Source organism: Leptodactylus fuscus, chromosome 9 (assembly GCF_031893055.1).
Source record: "Leptodactylus fuscus isolate aLepFus1 chromosome 9, aLepFus1.hap2, whole genome shotgun sequence".
Taxonomy (NCBI): domain Eukaryota; kingdom Metazoa; phylum Chordata; class Amphibia; order Anura; family Leptodactylidae; genus Leptodactylus; species Leptodactylus fuscus.
In genome coordinates this window covers 14,434,805-14,452,981 of record NC_134273.1, presented here as the reverse complement: position 1 = coordinate 14,452,981, position 18,177 = coordinate 14,434,805, and the positions used below count along the sequence as shown (strand labels likewise).

The window sequence follows — 18,177 nt, the reverse complement described above, 5'->3', positions numbered from 1 at the left end:
ACAAACACACAGTAAAAATCTTCGGATTTAGCTTCTTTCAGCTGGAAAAAAAAAACACATTTTGCTCGCCCTACAGCCAAGAAGCTGCCAGTCTGCCCCGGGCCATGGATCAAATAAAGTTCAAAAATTTTAAAGGAAATGGCAGGCGCTGAGGGGCACGCCGTTCTTATCTCCTGCTAAATTCTGTTTCAGCGAGCTGCGAGGTGAGGGAGGGCGGCCGGCTGTACTTACAGGATCCATCAATATAGCACAGGGGTTAAAGATTCCACGCCATAGAGCAACCTATTAATATAGCGTGGACATTGCCAGCTTTGGTTTACATGGATATGAGTGACAGGTGTGCGCCATATGCCACGCTAAAAAAAAATTCTGATGTTTTGAGAAAACGAAAAGCAAACTGTGTACATGTGTAGGTGCTAAAGCATACCTGATCAAAGCGCAATCCAAAAATACCCCTCTAACGTTCCAACAAATCTGCTCGGCAACCCAGAAATAGATCCTGTTTATTGTTTGCTAAATGTTACCTTCTAAAATATGTTGTATATGGAAATCGATCAAACAACAAACGGAAAGGGGGATGGAAAACCGAGATACTGCACGAGCAAGGGGAGAAGAGAAGCTAGATACTTCCATTCAGTCCTTTCTTATGCCATAAAGTGTATTTATCCTCTATTGATAGTATCGTTGATCGCCTGATCGTCAGGTTCCCCGCCCGATCCTGTGAATGGGGGTGCATTGCTCCCACTGAGAGTGCAGCCATGGGCAGAGGTGTTAGTTGAAGCTCCTTGGCACCAGTTCAAAAATGTGTACTGGGGCCCCATAAATACTATGCACCATTTAGAATAGTGGTATTTTCTTTTTGTGGACCACTGTGGGTACCTGGGGTTCGGGAGAAGTGGAAACATGTTCTGTAGAGTGTTCCACTGTAAGGCCGGGTTCACACAGGGCTTTTTGGTCCAGAATTTGAGGCGGAGGCAGTGCACGGGCATCCATTTGTGGCAATCTGCTCCGGATTAGGCCCAAATGAATGGGTCTAGTCGGGAGTGTCTTCAGATGGATCTCAGAGGCTGAACTGGCCGCGACATCCGCCTGCAGAATGAGCATGTTGCTAATTTTTTTCTGGGAGCCGGAACAGACCGCTCACGGAAAGAAGGACTGACCAGCTCCCTTTGACTCCGCCTCAAAATCTTGACCAAAAAACCCTGTGTGAACTCAGCTAAGAGGAAGTAAGAAGGGGGGTAACTCCATATTACTGCCTATGGATTTAGGATAGGAGGTCTCTAAAGCTCCTGCAGGTGTAATGTAAAGGTGCCCCAATACAGGGCGTATATAAAACTACAAACCCCATAGAGGTGACCTCGCAGTCCTGTACATGTATTCACTATCTGGACATATAAAGGATTTCTACATTGTATTCTTCTTATTATTATTGTGTAATTCTGCCCCTTAGTAATTTCATGGTCTCCTTATACCAGAGCTTCAGTGCTGATATATATATATATATATATATATATATGTATCCCTGTAATAATAGCAGCAGATATTACATTACAATGTGCCAGATATATACTGTAATAGAATATGCAAATTATTTATAAGCAGAAATGCTGAGGGCCAATCAGATTCAAGCACACACTTCTCAGAACCAATCAGATTCAAGCATGTCCCAATGTTAGAATGTCGTGATGTCAGAATGGCTGATGACATCATCAAGTTCTAAGCCTATAACTTCCCAGTCTGACATTAGCTCAGCCATCTTATCTGTGAATACAGAGAGGAATACGACAGAGATAGCAGGCTATTGCTCAGCAAATCTTTGTTTTTCTTTGCGCAAATTTGTTTCAATTTGCAGCCATGAAGATCCGGGGTTTGGCTTTCATGCCTCTCCTTTGGGTCACATGGTCACTATTGGGCCTCTGTGCCCTTGTGGCCCTGACGATGATCTTGGGCCATGAAAAACGACCATACATCAGGTAAGAGGGGACGGGGCGAGATCATTATTATTATTACTGTATTAATATCAGAGATATTCCTGGAATATTATTATTATTATTAGTGATTATTAATAAGCTCCATCTTATAATGGATGAAATCATCGCAAGGACTAGAAACCTATAGAACCGACCTCAATGTAGACGCTGGAAATGTCATATTACAAATGGAGGAGAAATAATAATAATAATAATAATGTAGTTAATGGGTTTTACCAATATTCTCTGATTCTTCGCTTGATTTACTGGGGAAATATAGGATATATAGCGGGGGCAGAGGGAACGCATTCTAGACAGCGGATAGCATTGGGGAGGGGATGGCTCCATGGTTTCCTCGTAGCAGTTGTGATAAATCTCCTCCATGTTCTTTGTGTCCGGACATGAGAACATATTATGGAGGATTATTATAATGGAAGGAATAAAGTCTCGGCTGCTCGGGATGAGATGAGACAATTCTGCCACTTGTGTCCTAATAACTCCCAATATTCTGCTTTATTTCCCAGTGACACGGGGAAAGCATTCCCGGAGTCTGTGGTCTACATGGTCGTCTTCTTGGTCTCATCCATCATAGGTAAGTAGATGTAGCTTCCTATAGGGATATAATAACATCATGCAGAGATCAGCGGCTGCAGCGCTCAGTGATGGCGTGGTATCCCTGGTCACTATTCACACTCAGCATCACTGGAGATTATAACTAGGTTATTACTATAGAAATCTGCAGCTAATAACTTGTATTCTCTATTCCAGGAGCTGGTGTCGCTTCCATCCAGTACAAGTTCATGATCCTTCGCTGTGAACCATCGGAGAAGCGTTATATAATCTTCCAGCGAGTCCTATATGTCATTGGATGGACCGTGTGTATTGGTACCGCCATTAACGCCATATTTTCGGTGAGTTATTACAATGTTTGGACCCTTTTGGTCTTTCCCCCCAGAATATATATGTTTGGGTCATACTGTATATACTGTACACTGGTTATTATTTTTCCATCGTGCCCAATAAACCACTTATTGTAATGGCGCCCCCTTATGTATTATTGTACCATTATAATTACTCTCCACCTGCGCCCCCTGCTGTTCTATAACCTCAGATCTCCATTACAAGCTCATTGATGACATTTCTATCTCTCTTTACATTCTAGGTGAAGACCGGTGCGACAGCCCACAGGATCGGCGCTGGATTGGCGTTTGTCTTTGGTGCCTTGTACAACCTGTGTCAAGCAGCATGCCTATACAAAAGATCCTTCAGCAGTCGGCGCATGTGCCACTTTAGGCTGGCATTAGCCTTGGTCACCATTGTAATACTGCTGATCTGTATCCTTTATTGCTGACTAGTACATTAACCTGTTGTGTGCTGGGTTCACTGGAGACTATCTGCTCCTGGTGACTCCATTGCCTTATAGATTAGATATGATACAGTGGCGTAACTACCGGGGTAGCGGCTGCCACAGGGCCCGGGGCATTAGGGGCCCGGAGACAGCCGCTACTGCTGCATTTTGTTTTCTTAATAGGCCGTTACCGACTGGAGTAACAGGCCCTATTTACTTACCGATCCTGGCAGGGGCTGGGATCCGTAAGTGACACCACCGGCCCCACAAACACTATTATTATACTCGGGGAGGTTTTCAGACCCCTGAATATAATGATCGGAGGCCCGGGAGAGGTAAAGGAACATAAAAAACACTGTTACTTACCTCTCCGCACTCCAGGCAGGCTTTGGGCCTAGTTGTATGATGTCCCTGACGTCACATAACCAGGGCCTGCGTCCCAGGTCATGTGACATCCATTCGTCATTGAAGATGGCCGACACCACCAAGGACTGCAGTGGAGCCGGGGATAGGAAAATAACAGTGTTTTTTATGTTGGTATCCCCTCTCGGTCTCCAATTATTATACTCTGAGGTCTGAAAAGACCCCAGAGTATAGTAATTGTTCATGGGTGTCCACAGTGGGGCATAATACTGTGTGCAGGGGCCACTATGGGGCATAATACTGTGTGCAGGGGCCACTATGGGGGATAATACTGTGTGCAGGGGCCACTATGGGGCATATTGCTGTGTGCAGGGGCCACTATGGGGCATAATACTGTTTACAGGGGCCACTATGGGGCATAATACTGTGTGCAGGGACCACTATGGGGCATAATAATGTGTGCAGGGGGCACTATGGGGCATAATACTGTGTGCAGGGGCCACTATGGGGCATATTGCTGTGTTCAGGGGGAACTATGGGGGATAATACTGTGTGCAGGGGCCACTATGGGGCATATTACTGTGTGCAGGGGGCACTATGGAGCATAATACTGTGTGCAGGGACCACTATGGGGCATAATATTGTGTGCAGGGGGCACTATGGGGCATAATATTGTGTGCAGGGGGCACTATGGGGCATAATACTGTGTGCAGGGGCCAATATGGGGCATAATACTGTGTGCAGGGGCCACTATGGGGACATAATACTGTGTGGACGTGCCACTATGGGACATAATACTGGTAGCAGGGGCCACTATGGGGCATAATACTGTGTGCAGGGGCCACTATGGGGCATAATACTGTGTACAGGGGCCACTATGGGGCATAATACTGTGTGCAGGGGCCACTATGGAGCATAATACTGTGTACAGGGGCCACTATGGGGCATAATACTGTGTGCAGGGGGCACTATGGGGCATAATACTGTGTGCACGGGCCACTATGGGACATAATACTTTGTGCACGGGCCAATATGGGGGATAATACTGTGTGCAGGGGCCACTATGAGGCATAATACTGTGTGGAGGGGCCACTATGGGCCATAATACTGTGTGCAGGGGCCACTATGGGGCATAATACTGTGTGCAGGGGCCACTATGGGACATAATACTGTGTACAGGGGCCACTATGGGGCATAATACTGTGTACAGGGGCCACTATGGGGCATAATACTGTGTGCACGGGCCACTATGGGACATAATACTTTGTGCACGCGCCAATATGGGGGATAATACTGTGTGCAGGGGCCACTATGGGGCATAATACTGTGTGCAGGGGCCACTATGGGCCATAATACTGTGTGCAGGGGCCACTATGGGGCATAATAGAGCGCGCAGGGATGCGGGGGTTTGGTTGCTCGTTGGTGTCAGTCGGGAAGGGGGGCCTCATGTCAAAAGTTTGCCACGGGGCCCCGCTATTCCTAGTTACGCCACTGATATGATAGTATAGGAAACATTAGAATTATAGGATTCTGTTACTTTTCCTTAACACGTCCTTCCAGTTGCTGTAGGGATGATCGGTGGTTATATACAGATATGTCCCGGTCCCTGTTCTGAGGTGAGTTCATGTCACTGTTCTCCATCTTGTGTAATCCACATGTCCTGTGTAATATAGAAACTCTTGTTGGTCATGTCATCCTCCACCTCACTCCAGACCAGATCCATGGTCAGCACAGCCGGGCACTAACATCCTCTCTTTTGTCTTCTATCTTCTGCAGATCTTCTACAAGTTAGGCATGGTAGCCGAGTATGCTGCATTCACCTTCCTGACGTTGTACCAAGTCACCAACTATACAGATTTCCAGGTGAGTAGATGATGAGTGAGGGTCTCGTGTGCTCCAGGAACATTTCACATGAGAAATAATATATTGTATGAAGACGCTGCTTTATAATAAATCTTCTTTCTTCTATTTTTCTCAGAGCTTGTCCTTATCGTTGTCTGAAGATTGTGTCTTAATCATCTACGTGAGGGAAAAGACACAAGATCCTGAAAACCCCGAATAAGATGAAAGGGTGAAAGTAGAGGCTCAAGCCCCAAGAGGACAACCAAAGCCAACTGGACAGCCTGGACCCAAACAATGACACAGGGAAGCAGAAATCTCAGCCATTGTGATTGTCGGTGTACTGAAGCCGTCCGGCCTGGAGACTGAAGATCTAGCCCTGATGCCATGATACATCTGTATGGTGTAGTGTGAACATGCCTACAGATAGTTATGGCAAGACAGTGGCCTATTATTACAGCCCGGGCAGAGAAGACTGGCACTACCATATAGTGCACTGGCAGACTATACACAATGTGTGAGATAATGGGCAGCACGGTGGCTCAGTGGTTAGCACTGTAGCCTTGCAGCGCTGGAGTCCTGGATTCACATCTTGCCAAGGACATCTGCAAGGAGTTTGTATGTTCTCCCCGTGCTTGCGTGGGTTTTCTCCGGGTACTCCGGTTTCCTCCCACATGACAAAGACATCCTGATAGGGAATGTAGATTGTGACTATCTGACAATCTCTGTAAAGCGCTCCGGATTATGATGGCGCTATATAAGTAATCATAATAAAACAAACAACCAACAAAAAAAACATGCTGAGTGTTTTCTGATGATGTGTAATAGTTACATATAGTGAGAACGACGTGTCTATGACTTTCCTGTCTGTCTATCACTAATCGCTTTAGTTATCCTTTACACCGATCTTCATGTTGTACATTATAACACATTTGTCAGGATAGGTCATCACCTACAAAGTCTCCTTTATAGCACATAAAATAGTGTAAAATTCATCTTATATTAACAGTCTTTATGGGGGACTCTGGTGGCTTCTAGCTGGAGTTGAGTTTTTGGAACACGGAACAGAAGATGGAGAATGTGTCTCATAACAATATGGGGGGTAGGGGGTTTGTAGAGATAAGTCGCTGGTACCGGACACTCAAATCGTGGTGGTGGAAATATTGCATATTCAATCTACAATACTGTACTACCTTGTACTATGTTTTATACTGTATATATATATATATATATATATATATATATATATATGCACCGGCGGACTTTACACAATGTGTCTACCTTGTACTATGATATATATATATGCACTGGCGGACTCTACACAATGTGTCTACCTTGTACTATGATATATATATATGCACCGGCGGACTCTACACAATGTGTCTACCTTGTACTATGATATATATATATATATGCACTGGCGGACTCTACACAATGTGTCTACCTTGTACTATGATATATATATATGCACTGGCGGACTCTACACAATGTGTCCACCTTGTACTATGTTATATGACGTTGTGATGTGAAACCCTTAGGCTAAATTCACAGGAGTTTTTTGGTTCGGAATTTGAAGCAAAATCTGCGTTAAAGTCCGAACCAAAAACCACCTCCCATTGAAATCAATGTGAGCTAGTCATGCCCTTTCTTCAGGCGGATTCGCGACACTCCCCATTCATTTGGGCCTACTCCAGAGTGGAATGACGCGACTGGATGCTGCTGCACTATATCGAATTAGGAAACATTTTTTGGTGCGTTTTTTTTTACATGATGCGAGTTTTGACACGTTTTTTTTGTCACAGTTTTCATTGCACTTTTTGCCCTGGTTATTTTTACTGTATGGACCTGGAAAATTCCCTGTAAAAACGTTTTGAACAAAAAAAACACATCTAATAATGTATCAAAAACCGCGGCAAAGAACCGTGACGCATTTTTTCCACAGCCTGTTGTTTTCAGTGGATTTTCAAGGTGTAATCCACCTGATGATAAGTCGTGTCGCTTTTCTTTTCACCTGCTATGGACTCCCATTAAAATGAGGTGGACATTGAGGCAGATTCCACATTCACATCTGCCCCGGAGTCTCTGTAGGAGACTCGCAGGGTCACCTGAAATTTGGTGGAGAAAAAAGTCAGTTTTAGACTACAGGCCTCACGGGATGTCCCGGAGCAATAAAGCGCTGCGGGAAAAACTGTGGCAGCAACGCATCACGGTTCTTCCTGCAGTGCTTTAAACAGAAAGTTCACAGAGTTTTCCTCTGTGGACTTTCTGTTCCAATAATATCTATGGGGAAACCGCCGGTGTTTCCGTAGATATAATTGACATGCTGCAATTTCCAAAACTGCGCTGGTTTTGGAAATTGTGGCGTGTCCGCACAGCGGTTTTTACTGCAAAGTGGGCAAGGGATTCGCTAGAATCCATCCACTTTGTACTTACTGTAAAACGCTGCAATTTTTCCTGCATCATTTCTGTCCCGTAGGGCCCCGGTCTTAAGCTGAGGACCCTCGTTGCAGAAATGCAGCTTTTTTTGTTGCAGATTTTGTTGCGTTTTTTTGGGCCAAAGTCAAGAATGGCTACAAAAGGAATCTGAAATCTATAGGAAGCTTCTTATACTTCTACCTTGTCCTTAAAGAGATTCTACCATTAAAACCTCTTTTTTTGTGGATAAGACGTGTCTTACCTTTAGATGTGATCTCCAACGCGCCATTCCTTAGAAATACCGTTTTTTACCAGTATGCAAATTAGTTATCTTGCAGCAATGGGGGCGGGCCCCAGCGCTGAAAATGCAATCAGGGCGTCCCCACTGCTGCTCGAGAACACCATCCTGTGACGCCTCTATCTTCGGCTGGATCATCCCCTTCTCTGTCGTCTTCCTCCTGCATCACCTCCGACGCCTGCACAGTTACACTAGTAGAGCCGACTGCGGCGTCGGCGGCCATTTTTGGGAGGCCGCTCTTGCTCTTGTAGTTCAATGCAGGAGCGGCCTCCCAAAAATGGCCGCCGGCCGGTATGCGCAGTCAGCTCTGCTGGTGTCTCACTGGCAGAGCCAACTGCGCAGGCGTTGGGAGGTGATGTAGGAGGAAGACGACAGAGAAGGGGAGGATCCAGCCGAAGATAGAGGCGTCGCAGGATCGTGTTCTCGAGCAGCAATGGGGACACCCCATCGCATTTTCAGTGCTGGGGCCTGCCCCCATCGCTGCCAGAGAACTAATTTGCATACCGGTAAAAACCGGTATTTCTAAGGAACGGCGCGGTGGAGCTCACATTTAAAGGTAAGAGACTAATAGCCTTTCTAAAGGCCATTCCGACGTCTTATCCACAAAAACAGAGGTTTTAATGGTAAAATCCCTTTGATCCACTCCTGGCTTTGGCTCCAAAAAACGCAGCAAAATCTGCAACAAAAAAAAGCTGCGTTTCCGCAATGCGGGGCTTCAGTTAGGGTTGAGTTAATCTTGAGATTTCAGGATCGATTTTAAAATCCGATTTCCGATCATTTTCCAGTCGATCCCGATCCCGATCGTGAAATTTGCTCGATCTTGATCCGATCTTTCCCGATCGCTCAACCCTAGTCCATGCTTCTCTATGGGAAAAGTCACTCTTAGGGTTGAGCCGATCTTGAGATTTCAAAATCCGATTTCCGATCATTTTCCAGCCGATCCCGATCATGAAATTTGCTCTATTGGCGATCGTAATCTGATCTTTTCCGATCCCCATCCCTCAACCCGTCAATGCTTCTCTATGGGAAAAGTCGCTTTTAGGGTTGAGCCGATCTTGAGATAATCTCCGACCTCGAATTCCGACCCCATAGCTTCAGCCTTAAAACGACGGATCCCGTTGCAGTCACTAGAGTCCACGTGTTACTTTTTCTCCAATCCGCCTCTCTATTGTCCTGGTCCTCTGACAGCCCATAGCCATGGTTAGTGTGGACTAGGTGCCAATCCGGCGTCTTATTACCCACATTACATTTCGCGAACAATCGAAACCCGGACTTTTAAAGAACAGACATGATCGCCGGGTTTTATAACCCATAAAAATGTCATGTCACAAAATGTACCCAGTAAAATAAAATGACAAAATGTAATTATTAGTCGCGACGTGAAAAAAGCCGCTCATTGTGCGCGGTGTGCGGGGACGGTTTCGCCGTACACACAAACACGGGCGCTATCTGTATTTTGCCTTGCAGAAGGTGTTCTGTTTATTGGAGATAGTGCAGGTAACAATGTAATATGGCAGTTTCTATGACAACCTAAGCTTTTGGAAATGAGTAGCAGATTAAACAGGCTCATCACGGGAGAACAGATTCTTAGAGCGTCAGTCGCACCGTCCCGAGACCGCAACAAATGAGACACTTTTCTTTTAAGATATTTCATTTTCCGTTTTTTTTTTTTTTTCTTTATTTTTCCCAGGAATAAATTCATCCGTACAGATAATGTTCCTTCCCTTGGCTATTTAGAACTGACTCTTCCTTTTTCTCGAATTATTCGCCCCTGTGGTGATTAAATGACTGGTGACAAGTCGTAAGTAGGTGAAAAAAAATGAAAAAAAAAAGACGCGGCAGACTAATAACTGGCGGAGAAAATAGTAAATTATCCAGAACAAAGTGTTCTGTTTTTGTTTTGGGTTTTTTTTTAATAGATCGGGGTTTTTTGAAATTGAAATGATACCATTAAAAAGTATCGAAATGAGCTCGGCGATCTCCGTGTAGTCATCTGAGCGCGGCGCTCTGGGACCAGCGCAGGTACGTACAAAGTTACAGCGCTGCCGGGAATAGAAGGGTTAATAGTCTATTACTTGTAAGAGAAGGGAAATGGAATCATGTGGGGTGACCTTTGCCCTTTCCCTTCCGTCAGTTCCTCTAGGATCGTTTTTGGCGGGGAGGTCGTTCCCGCCGCCATCTTGGAGAACGAAGGATGGAGGCTTGCTCCAATCCGTCTCGCTATGTCATCCCAGACGGACTGGATGGTGATGAGATCAGGGCTCTGCGGGGGCCGGATCATCACTTCCAGGGCTCCTCCTCCAAAGGGCAAAGGTCACGCCAAATATTGATGGGATTTATAGAACTATGAAACTATTAACCCTTCTGTCTCTGAAGGTATTCTTGCTTGGAGCATTTCCCCTCCCCCCATACCTGCATAAAACTTTTGCACAGTACTGTATAAGTCATTATCCAGAGCCAGATTGAGTTTTTTTGGGGAGCCAATACCTTTGTTAGAAACATTAGGCACCTCTACAGCCTCACCCTTGAGCTTTTTGGTGTTTGCTCCTTTGTCTTTCATAGCACACAGATATACCTACCCTTAAAGGGGATGTCCTGTTAAGAACACATGTCCTATCCATAAGATAGGAGTAAGTGCATTGGCGTAATTACCGTGGTAGTAGTGGTAGCAGTTGCCACAGGGCCCAGGACATTAGGGGCCCGGTGACAGTCGATACCGTTTCTTTTTTTTTTTTTAATAGGCCGTTACGGGCCCTATTTACTTACCGATCCTGGCTGGGCTGGGATAATACTGTGTGCAGGGGCCACTATGGGACATAATACTGTGTGCAGGGGCCACTATGGGGCATAATACTGTGTGCAGGGGCCACTATGGGACATAATACTGTGTGCAGGGGCCACTATGGGACATAATACTGTGTGCTGGGGCCACTATGGGACATAATACTGTGTGCAGGGGCCACTATGGGTTATAATACTGTGTGCAGGGGCCACTATGGGACATAATACTGTGTGCAGGGGCCACTATGGGGAATAATACTGTGTGCAGGGGCCACTATGGGGCATAATACTGTGTGCAGGGGCCACTATGGGGCATAATACTGTGTGCAGGGGCCACTATGGGACATAATACTGTGTGCAGGGGCCACTATGGGACATAATACTGTGTGCAGGGGCCACTATGGGGAATAATACTGTGTGCAGGGGCCACTATGGGGCATAATACTGTGTGCAGGGGCCACTATGGGACATAATACTGTGTGCAGGGGCCACTATGGGACATAATACTGTGTGCAGGGGCCACTATGGGACATAATACTGTGTGCAGGGGCCACTATGGGGAATAATACTGTGTGCAGGGGCCACTATGGGACATAATACTGTGTGCGGGGGCCACTATGGGTTATAATACTGTGTGCAGGGGTCACTATGAGACATAATACTGTGTGAACGGGCCAATATGGGGCATAATACTGTGTGCAGGGGCCACTATGGGACATAATACTGTGTGCAGGGGCCACTATGGGACATAATACTGTGTGCAGGGGCCACTATGGGACATAATACTGTGTGCAGGGGCCACTATGGGGCATAATACTGTGTGCAGGGGCCACTATGGGGACATAATACTGTGTGCAGGGGCCACTATGGGACATAATACGGTGTGCGGGGGCCACTATGGGTTATAATACTGTGTGCAGGGGTCACTATGAGACATAATACTGTGTGAACGGGCCAATATGGGGCATAATACAGTGTGCAGGGGCCACTATGGGACATAATACTGTGTGCAGGGGCCACTATGGGACATAATACTGTGTGCAGGGGCCACTATGGGACATAATACTGTGTGCAGGGGCCACTATGGGGCATAATACTGTGTGCAGGGGCCACTATGGGGACATAATACTGTGTGCAGGGGCCACTATGGGACATAATACTGTGTGCGGGGGCCACTATGGGTTATAATACTGTGTGCAGGGGTCACTATGAGACATAATACTGTGTGCAGGGGCCACTATGGGACATAATACTGTGTGCAGGGGCCACTATGGGGCATAATACTGTGTGCAGGGGCCACTATGGGGGATAATACTGTGTGCAGGGGCCACTATGGGGCATAATACTGTGTGCAGGGGCCACTATGGGACATAATACTGTGTGCAGGGGCCACTATGGGACATAATACTGTGTGCAGGGGCCACTATGGGGCATAATACTGTGTGCAGGGGCCACTATGGGGACATAATACTGTGTGCAGGGGCCACTATGGGACATAATACTGTGTGTGGGGGCCACTATGGGTTATAATACTGTGTGCAGGGGTCACTATGAGACATAATACTGTGTGCAGGGGCCACTATGGGACATAATACTGTGTGCAGGGGCCACTATGGGGCATAATACTGTGTGCAGGGGCCACTATGGGGGATAATACTGTGTGAACGGGCCAATATGGGGCATAATACTGTGCGCAGGGGCCACTATGGGACATAATACTGTGTGCAGGGGCCACTATGGGACATAATACTGTGTGCAGGGGCCACTATGGGGGATAATACTGTGTGAACGGGCCAATATGGGGCATAATACTGTGTGCAGGGGCCACTATGGGACATAATACTGTGTGCAGGGGCCACTATGGGGCATAATACTGTGTGCAGGGGCCACTATGGGACATAATACTGTGTGCAGGGGCCACTATGGGGCATAATACTGTGTGCAGGGGCCACTATGGGGCATAATACTGTGTGCAGGGGCCACTATGGGGCATAATACTGTGTGCAGGGGCGACTAAGGGACATAATAGAGCGCGCAGGAATGCGGAGAAGGGGGTCGGTCGAGGTCTTCGGTGTCGGTTGGGGGGGGGGCCATGTCAAAAGTTCGCCACGGGGCCCCGCCATTCCTAGTTACTAGCCACTGAATAAGTGTCAAATCACCGACCGCCGACACCCCCAATAATGAGGAAGATGGGTAGAGAGAACTAAAGTCCCTTACGCCTCCTCCTTGTGAGTTGGGTGTCGGTACGCTTGCATGACCATTACTCATTTTACAGCTATGGATGAAATCTCCGCTAGCTCTGTGAACGAAGCTCTGCTCCTACAAGACCCTTATGCCTCCATGTTTAAAGAACAGCCATAAGGGACATTTAATCTCCTGTTCTCATGATCTCTGGAAGGCCCACAGGACCCCCAGTGATCTGACACTTATGCCCTATCATGTGGATAAGGGAAACGTGTCCTTAATCTACAGTCATTTGATTAATGAATCCAATTTCTTATTAAACCCACTGAATACATTATCGTGACATTCTAGGTAAATTCTTTTGAAAGGCTGCAATTCACAACCTAGACACTAGGTGGCCGCACACACAGGATAGATAGCATAGCACTTTGTGATATCATGTCACTAACAGCTGCTCATCTCGTGTCACAAATATCGGGACATCAGCCAAGAGGAAAGGTAACGCAGGACACGTCTGTATGGGGCACCTTTTCCAGTTCCCAGCTCGATTTTATAGGGGGATTTTAATAATCACAAGTTATGCTCGTTTCACATGATAGGAGATTACTGGATAATGAGTAGGGTCCAAACACTGGGACCCCAACTGTTTAAGAATATGGGGTCACATGTGCTCTATATGAATGGGGCGGTATATCAAACGTGTACATTGTATGAATGGGGCGGTATATCAAACGTGTACATTGTATGAATGGGGCGGTATATCAAACGTGTACATTGTATGAATGGGGCGGTATATCAAAGGAAGGAAGCCTGTCAGGTGTCACATGGGTCAGATAGCAGGAATCTACTTAAAGGGATCCTATCATTGGATACCCTTTTTTTTTCTGACTAACACGTCGGAATAGCCTTAAGAAAGGCTATTCTTCTCCTACCTTTAGATGCCTTCTCCGCAATGCCATACGGTAGAAATTCAGGTTTTCTTTGGTATGCAAATGAGTTCTCTCGCAGCACTGGGGGCGTCCTCAATGTTGTGAGAGAAATCTCCAGTGATGCCTCCATCTTCTTCTGAAACGCCCTCTCCTTGTGTCTTCTTCCGTCCTGGGTTTCAATCTTCTTGGCCTCGGGCTTCAGGCAGAGCCAACTGTGCATGCCCGGGCCACAAGAAAATGGCCACTTACACCATCTTACTGTGTAAGAGGCCTAGAAGATTGAAACCCAGGACGGAAGAAGACACAAGGAGAGGGCGTTTCAGAAGAAGATGGAGGTGGCGCTGGAGATTTCTTTCGCAGCATTGAGGACGCCCCCAGTGCTGCGAGAGAACTCATTTGCATACTGTGTAAGCGCCCATTTTCTTGTGGCCGCGGGGCATGCGCAGTCTGCTCTGTCTGAGGCCCGAGGACTAGAAGATTGAAACCCAGGACGGAAGAAGACACAAGGAGAGAGCGTTCCTGAAGAAGATAGAGGCATCGCTGGAGATTTCTCTTGCAGCATTGGGGACGCCCCCAGTGCTGTGAGAGAACTCATTTGCATACCGAAGAAAACCCAGATTTCTACTGAACGGCGGTGCAGAGAAGACATCTAAAGCTAAGAGAAGAATAGCCTTTCTTAAGGCTATTCCTACATGTTAGTCAGAAAAAAGGGTATCCAATGATAGGATCCCTTTAAAGGGATTTTAAAGGGATTTTCTGGCCACAATGCATGTTTCATACTGATGATCTATCTACAGGACAGGCCTTCAATATCTGATTTGTAGTGGTCCAACACCCAGACCCCGTACAGGTCGTAAAATAGCCGTGTCACCAGAAAATGGAGCTCTGTGTCCTATCCTGTGGATTAGGGGCTGGAAAAAAATCCTATTAACTGAAGAGGACAAGTCTTATTTTTACAAATGTTGTATCTTGATGATGATGACTTCTAATCTTGTATGGAGAAGTCACCCGACTGCATGGAGTCGGCACATGTAGTCCTTATCACATTGTATGACATTTCCCCTATACAGTCCCCAACAGATGTCGACAGAATAGACAACCATGAACGCTTCCTAAGCAAACAAACAATCCTGACTGTCGGTGGCGTAACTAAAGGCAAAAACGGCAAAATACGGCTGTAGAGCCTGACTTTGTAAAGGTTATGCCTCATTTGTTTTGTGCCGAGTGATCCTATTGAATGATCTCTAATTCTCCTTTCTAGACAGAGAGAGACGTGTTTACATGCCTGGAAGGATTCTTAGCTTGGAGAAATGTTTCCGCACAATAATAGTTCTGCAAGATTTAATCCCCTCTAATCCCATTAAATATGGCCGACATTGTAAATTTCTGTAAGTTTACAAAGGGCTGATCGATAACTCATTCCTGTGCTGTTGCCAAGTCGTGTTGTGTTGGGTCTGTCGTTGGCCTTTTGAAAGGCTGCTCTGTAGATGAAGAAAACACAAAAATGTCGGCGCCTACGAGCGGCTCTCTGGTGGTGCGGACACACCGCAGCCTGCCCGCTCTTTCATTGGAATAATTTACTACAGTCATGGTTTACATGGCTACTAAACAGAACACTAGACTGCGCTATGATCCTAATGAGGAAGAATTTCATCCAGACTGTGGTAGACCCTGGATAGAATGTCATGGTATATGATAAGACCTGTGGCGTAACTAGGAATGGCGGGGCCTCGGGGCGAACGAACACTATTATGCCCCATAGTGGCCCCTGCACACAGTATTATGCCCCATAGTGGCCCCTGCACACAGTATTATGCCCCATAGTGGCCCCTGCACACAGTATTATGCTCCATATTGGCCCCTGCACACAGTATTATGCCCCATAGATGCCCCTGCACACAGTATTATGCCCCATAGTGGCCCCTGCACACAGTATTATGCCCCATAGTGGCCCCTGCACACAGTATTATGTCCCATAGTAGCCCCTGCACATAGTATTATGCCCCATAGTGGCCCCTGCACACAGTATTATGCCCCATAGATGCCCCTGCACACAGTATTATGCCCCATAGTGGCCCCTGCACACAGTATTATGCCCCATAGTGGCCCCTGCACACAGTATTATGTCCCATAGTAGCCCCTGCACATAGTATTATGCCCCATAGTGGCCCCTGCACACAGTATTATGCCCCATAGATGCCCCTGCACACAGTATTATACACCACAGTGGCCCCTGTACACTGTATTATGCCCCATAGTGGCCCCTGCACACAGTATTATGCCCCATAGTAGCCCCTGCACATAGTATTATGCCCCATAGTGGCCCCTGCACACAGTATTATGCCCCATAGTGGCCCCTGTACACCGTATTATGCCCCATAGTGGCCCCTGCACACAGTATTATACCCCATAGTGGCCCCTGCACACAGTATTATGCTCCATAGTGGCCCCTGCACACAGTATTATGTCCCCATAGTGGCCCCTGCACACAGTATTATGTCCCATAGTGGCCCCTGCACACAGTATTATGCCCCATAGTGGCCCCTGCACACAGTATTATGCCCCATATTGGCCCCTGCACAAAGTATTATGCCCCATAGTGGCCCCTACACACAGTATTATGTCCCATAGTGGCCCTTTCCTATAGGGAATTACCAAGATACTACTAAAGATGATCAAAACTTACAAGATTTGTTTAGTGAATATTTGTGTCCACCTGGTCCGAAACAGAAGTGCTATTAATATACTCTCGACTCTCTTCAGACCCCATAGTATAATAAGCAGAAGGCCGGGGGAGGGGTGGAAACGTAACACTAATACTCCCATTTTCTTTTCTTTCCCAGCCTCTCTTGTGGTGTCTGGAGCCCTCTCACAATCCTCTTGGGTCATTTTCCAGCCCCTTTCTTCTTCCTGGGAGAAGTCAATGGCCCCAAGGAATCGATGATACCTGTGATTTGCCCTCAAAATAGGCCACAGCAGTCCTGTGGGGCCTGTAATGTCACACCGAAGGACAGAAGACCACTTAAGAGGATTGAAAGGGTGCACAAAGGGGGTGAAGGAAGGTGAATTTTAGTGTAAGAGAATTGCTAGTTGTGCAATTCCCTAGTGCTGCTGCTGGAACAATGGAAGAAGGGAAAGACAGAGACAATGAGCCCTAAACTTGATCCAGCCTCTGTCCCTACATATTGCCACAATTGCCCTAATGACAGGAGCAACAGGACGGCGATCCCTTCTCTTAATAAGTGTACACAGAACAAGGCAAACAATACAAAAGCAGAGTCAATAAGCCAAAGGATCGGTAACAGTTGAGCAACACAGTACAGAATCAAAATCCGAGAGAATAGTCAAAGGGTTAGCAGAAGTCAGAATACAATAATAGCAGAAACAGGAGCTTAGCAGGGACAAAGTCACAGGACAGAGACATAATAGCCAGCAAACCTGTGTGGGCTGATGACCTGTATATAGACAGTAGACACCAGAATGTGATACAAAGCATCAGGCAGAAGTCACAGTCAGGGTTTGAAACCTGGGATCCCCACAATTTCATGAACAGGGATAGATGAGTGGCATACATGCGTGTTTGTCCCTTTAACCTCTTATGGACTTCCAGGACTAGCCGTGGACTGTTACTTGGCTATCTAAGGCAGATCCATAGAGATGAATGGAGGGTCTGGAGCTCCATGCATCTAGACTGCAACAAGACCATGCAACAAGAAATTGAGTGGCCCCAGTAGTTGGATTCCAGCCAGGGGCGTAACTACCAGGGAAGCAGTGGAGGCAGCTGCCACAGGGCCCAGGACATTAGGGGCCCGGCGACAGCCGCTACCGCTGCATTTTTTTTAATAGGCCGTTACTGACTGGAGTAACTCCAGCCAGTAAGGACCTATATACTTATCGATCCTGGCAGGGGCGCAGGCCCCACAAGCACTATTATGCTCAGGGGTCTTTTCGGACCCCCAAGTATAACGATCAGAAGATGGCAGACAGCGACGGAGAATGCAGTGGAGTCGGGAGATAGGTAAATAACAGTAGTTAGTAGGGGGACATAAA

General features: G+C 46.7%; 2 protein-coding genes across 2 annotated transcripts in view; one reads left to right on the top strand and one right to left on the bottom strand.

Annotated features, from left to right (window-relative positions):
- Positions 1 to 18,177, bottom strand: part of AGBL4 (AGBL carboxypeptidase 4) — a 966,914-nt gene that overhangs the window by 896,156 nt on the left and 52,581 nt on the right. The window lies entirely within an intron of this gene.
- Positions 1,855 to 3,321, top strand: LOC142217924 (DNA damage-regulated autophagy modulator protein 1-like). Its single transcript, XM_075286255.1, has 4 exons — positions 1,855 to 1,973; positions 2,495 to 2,562; positions 2,739 to 2,881; positions 3,133 to 3,321. The coding sequence occupies exons 1-4, from the start codon at positions 1,855 to 1,857 to the stop codon at positions 3,319 to 3,321; spliced, it is 519 nt and encodes a 172-aa protein (XP_075142356.1).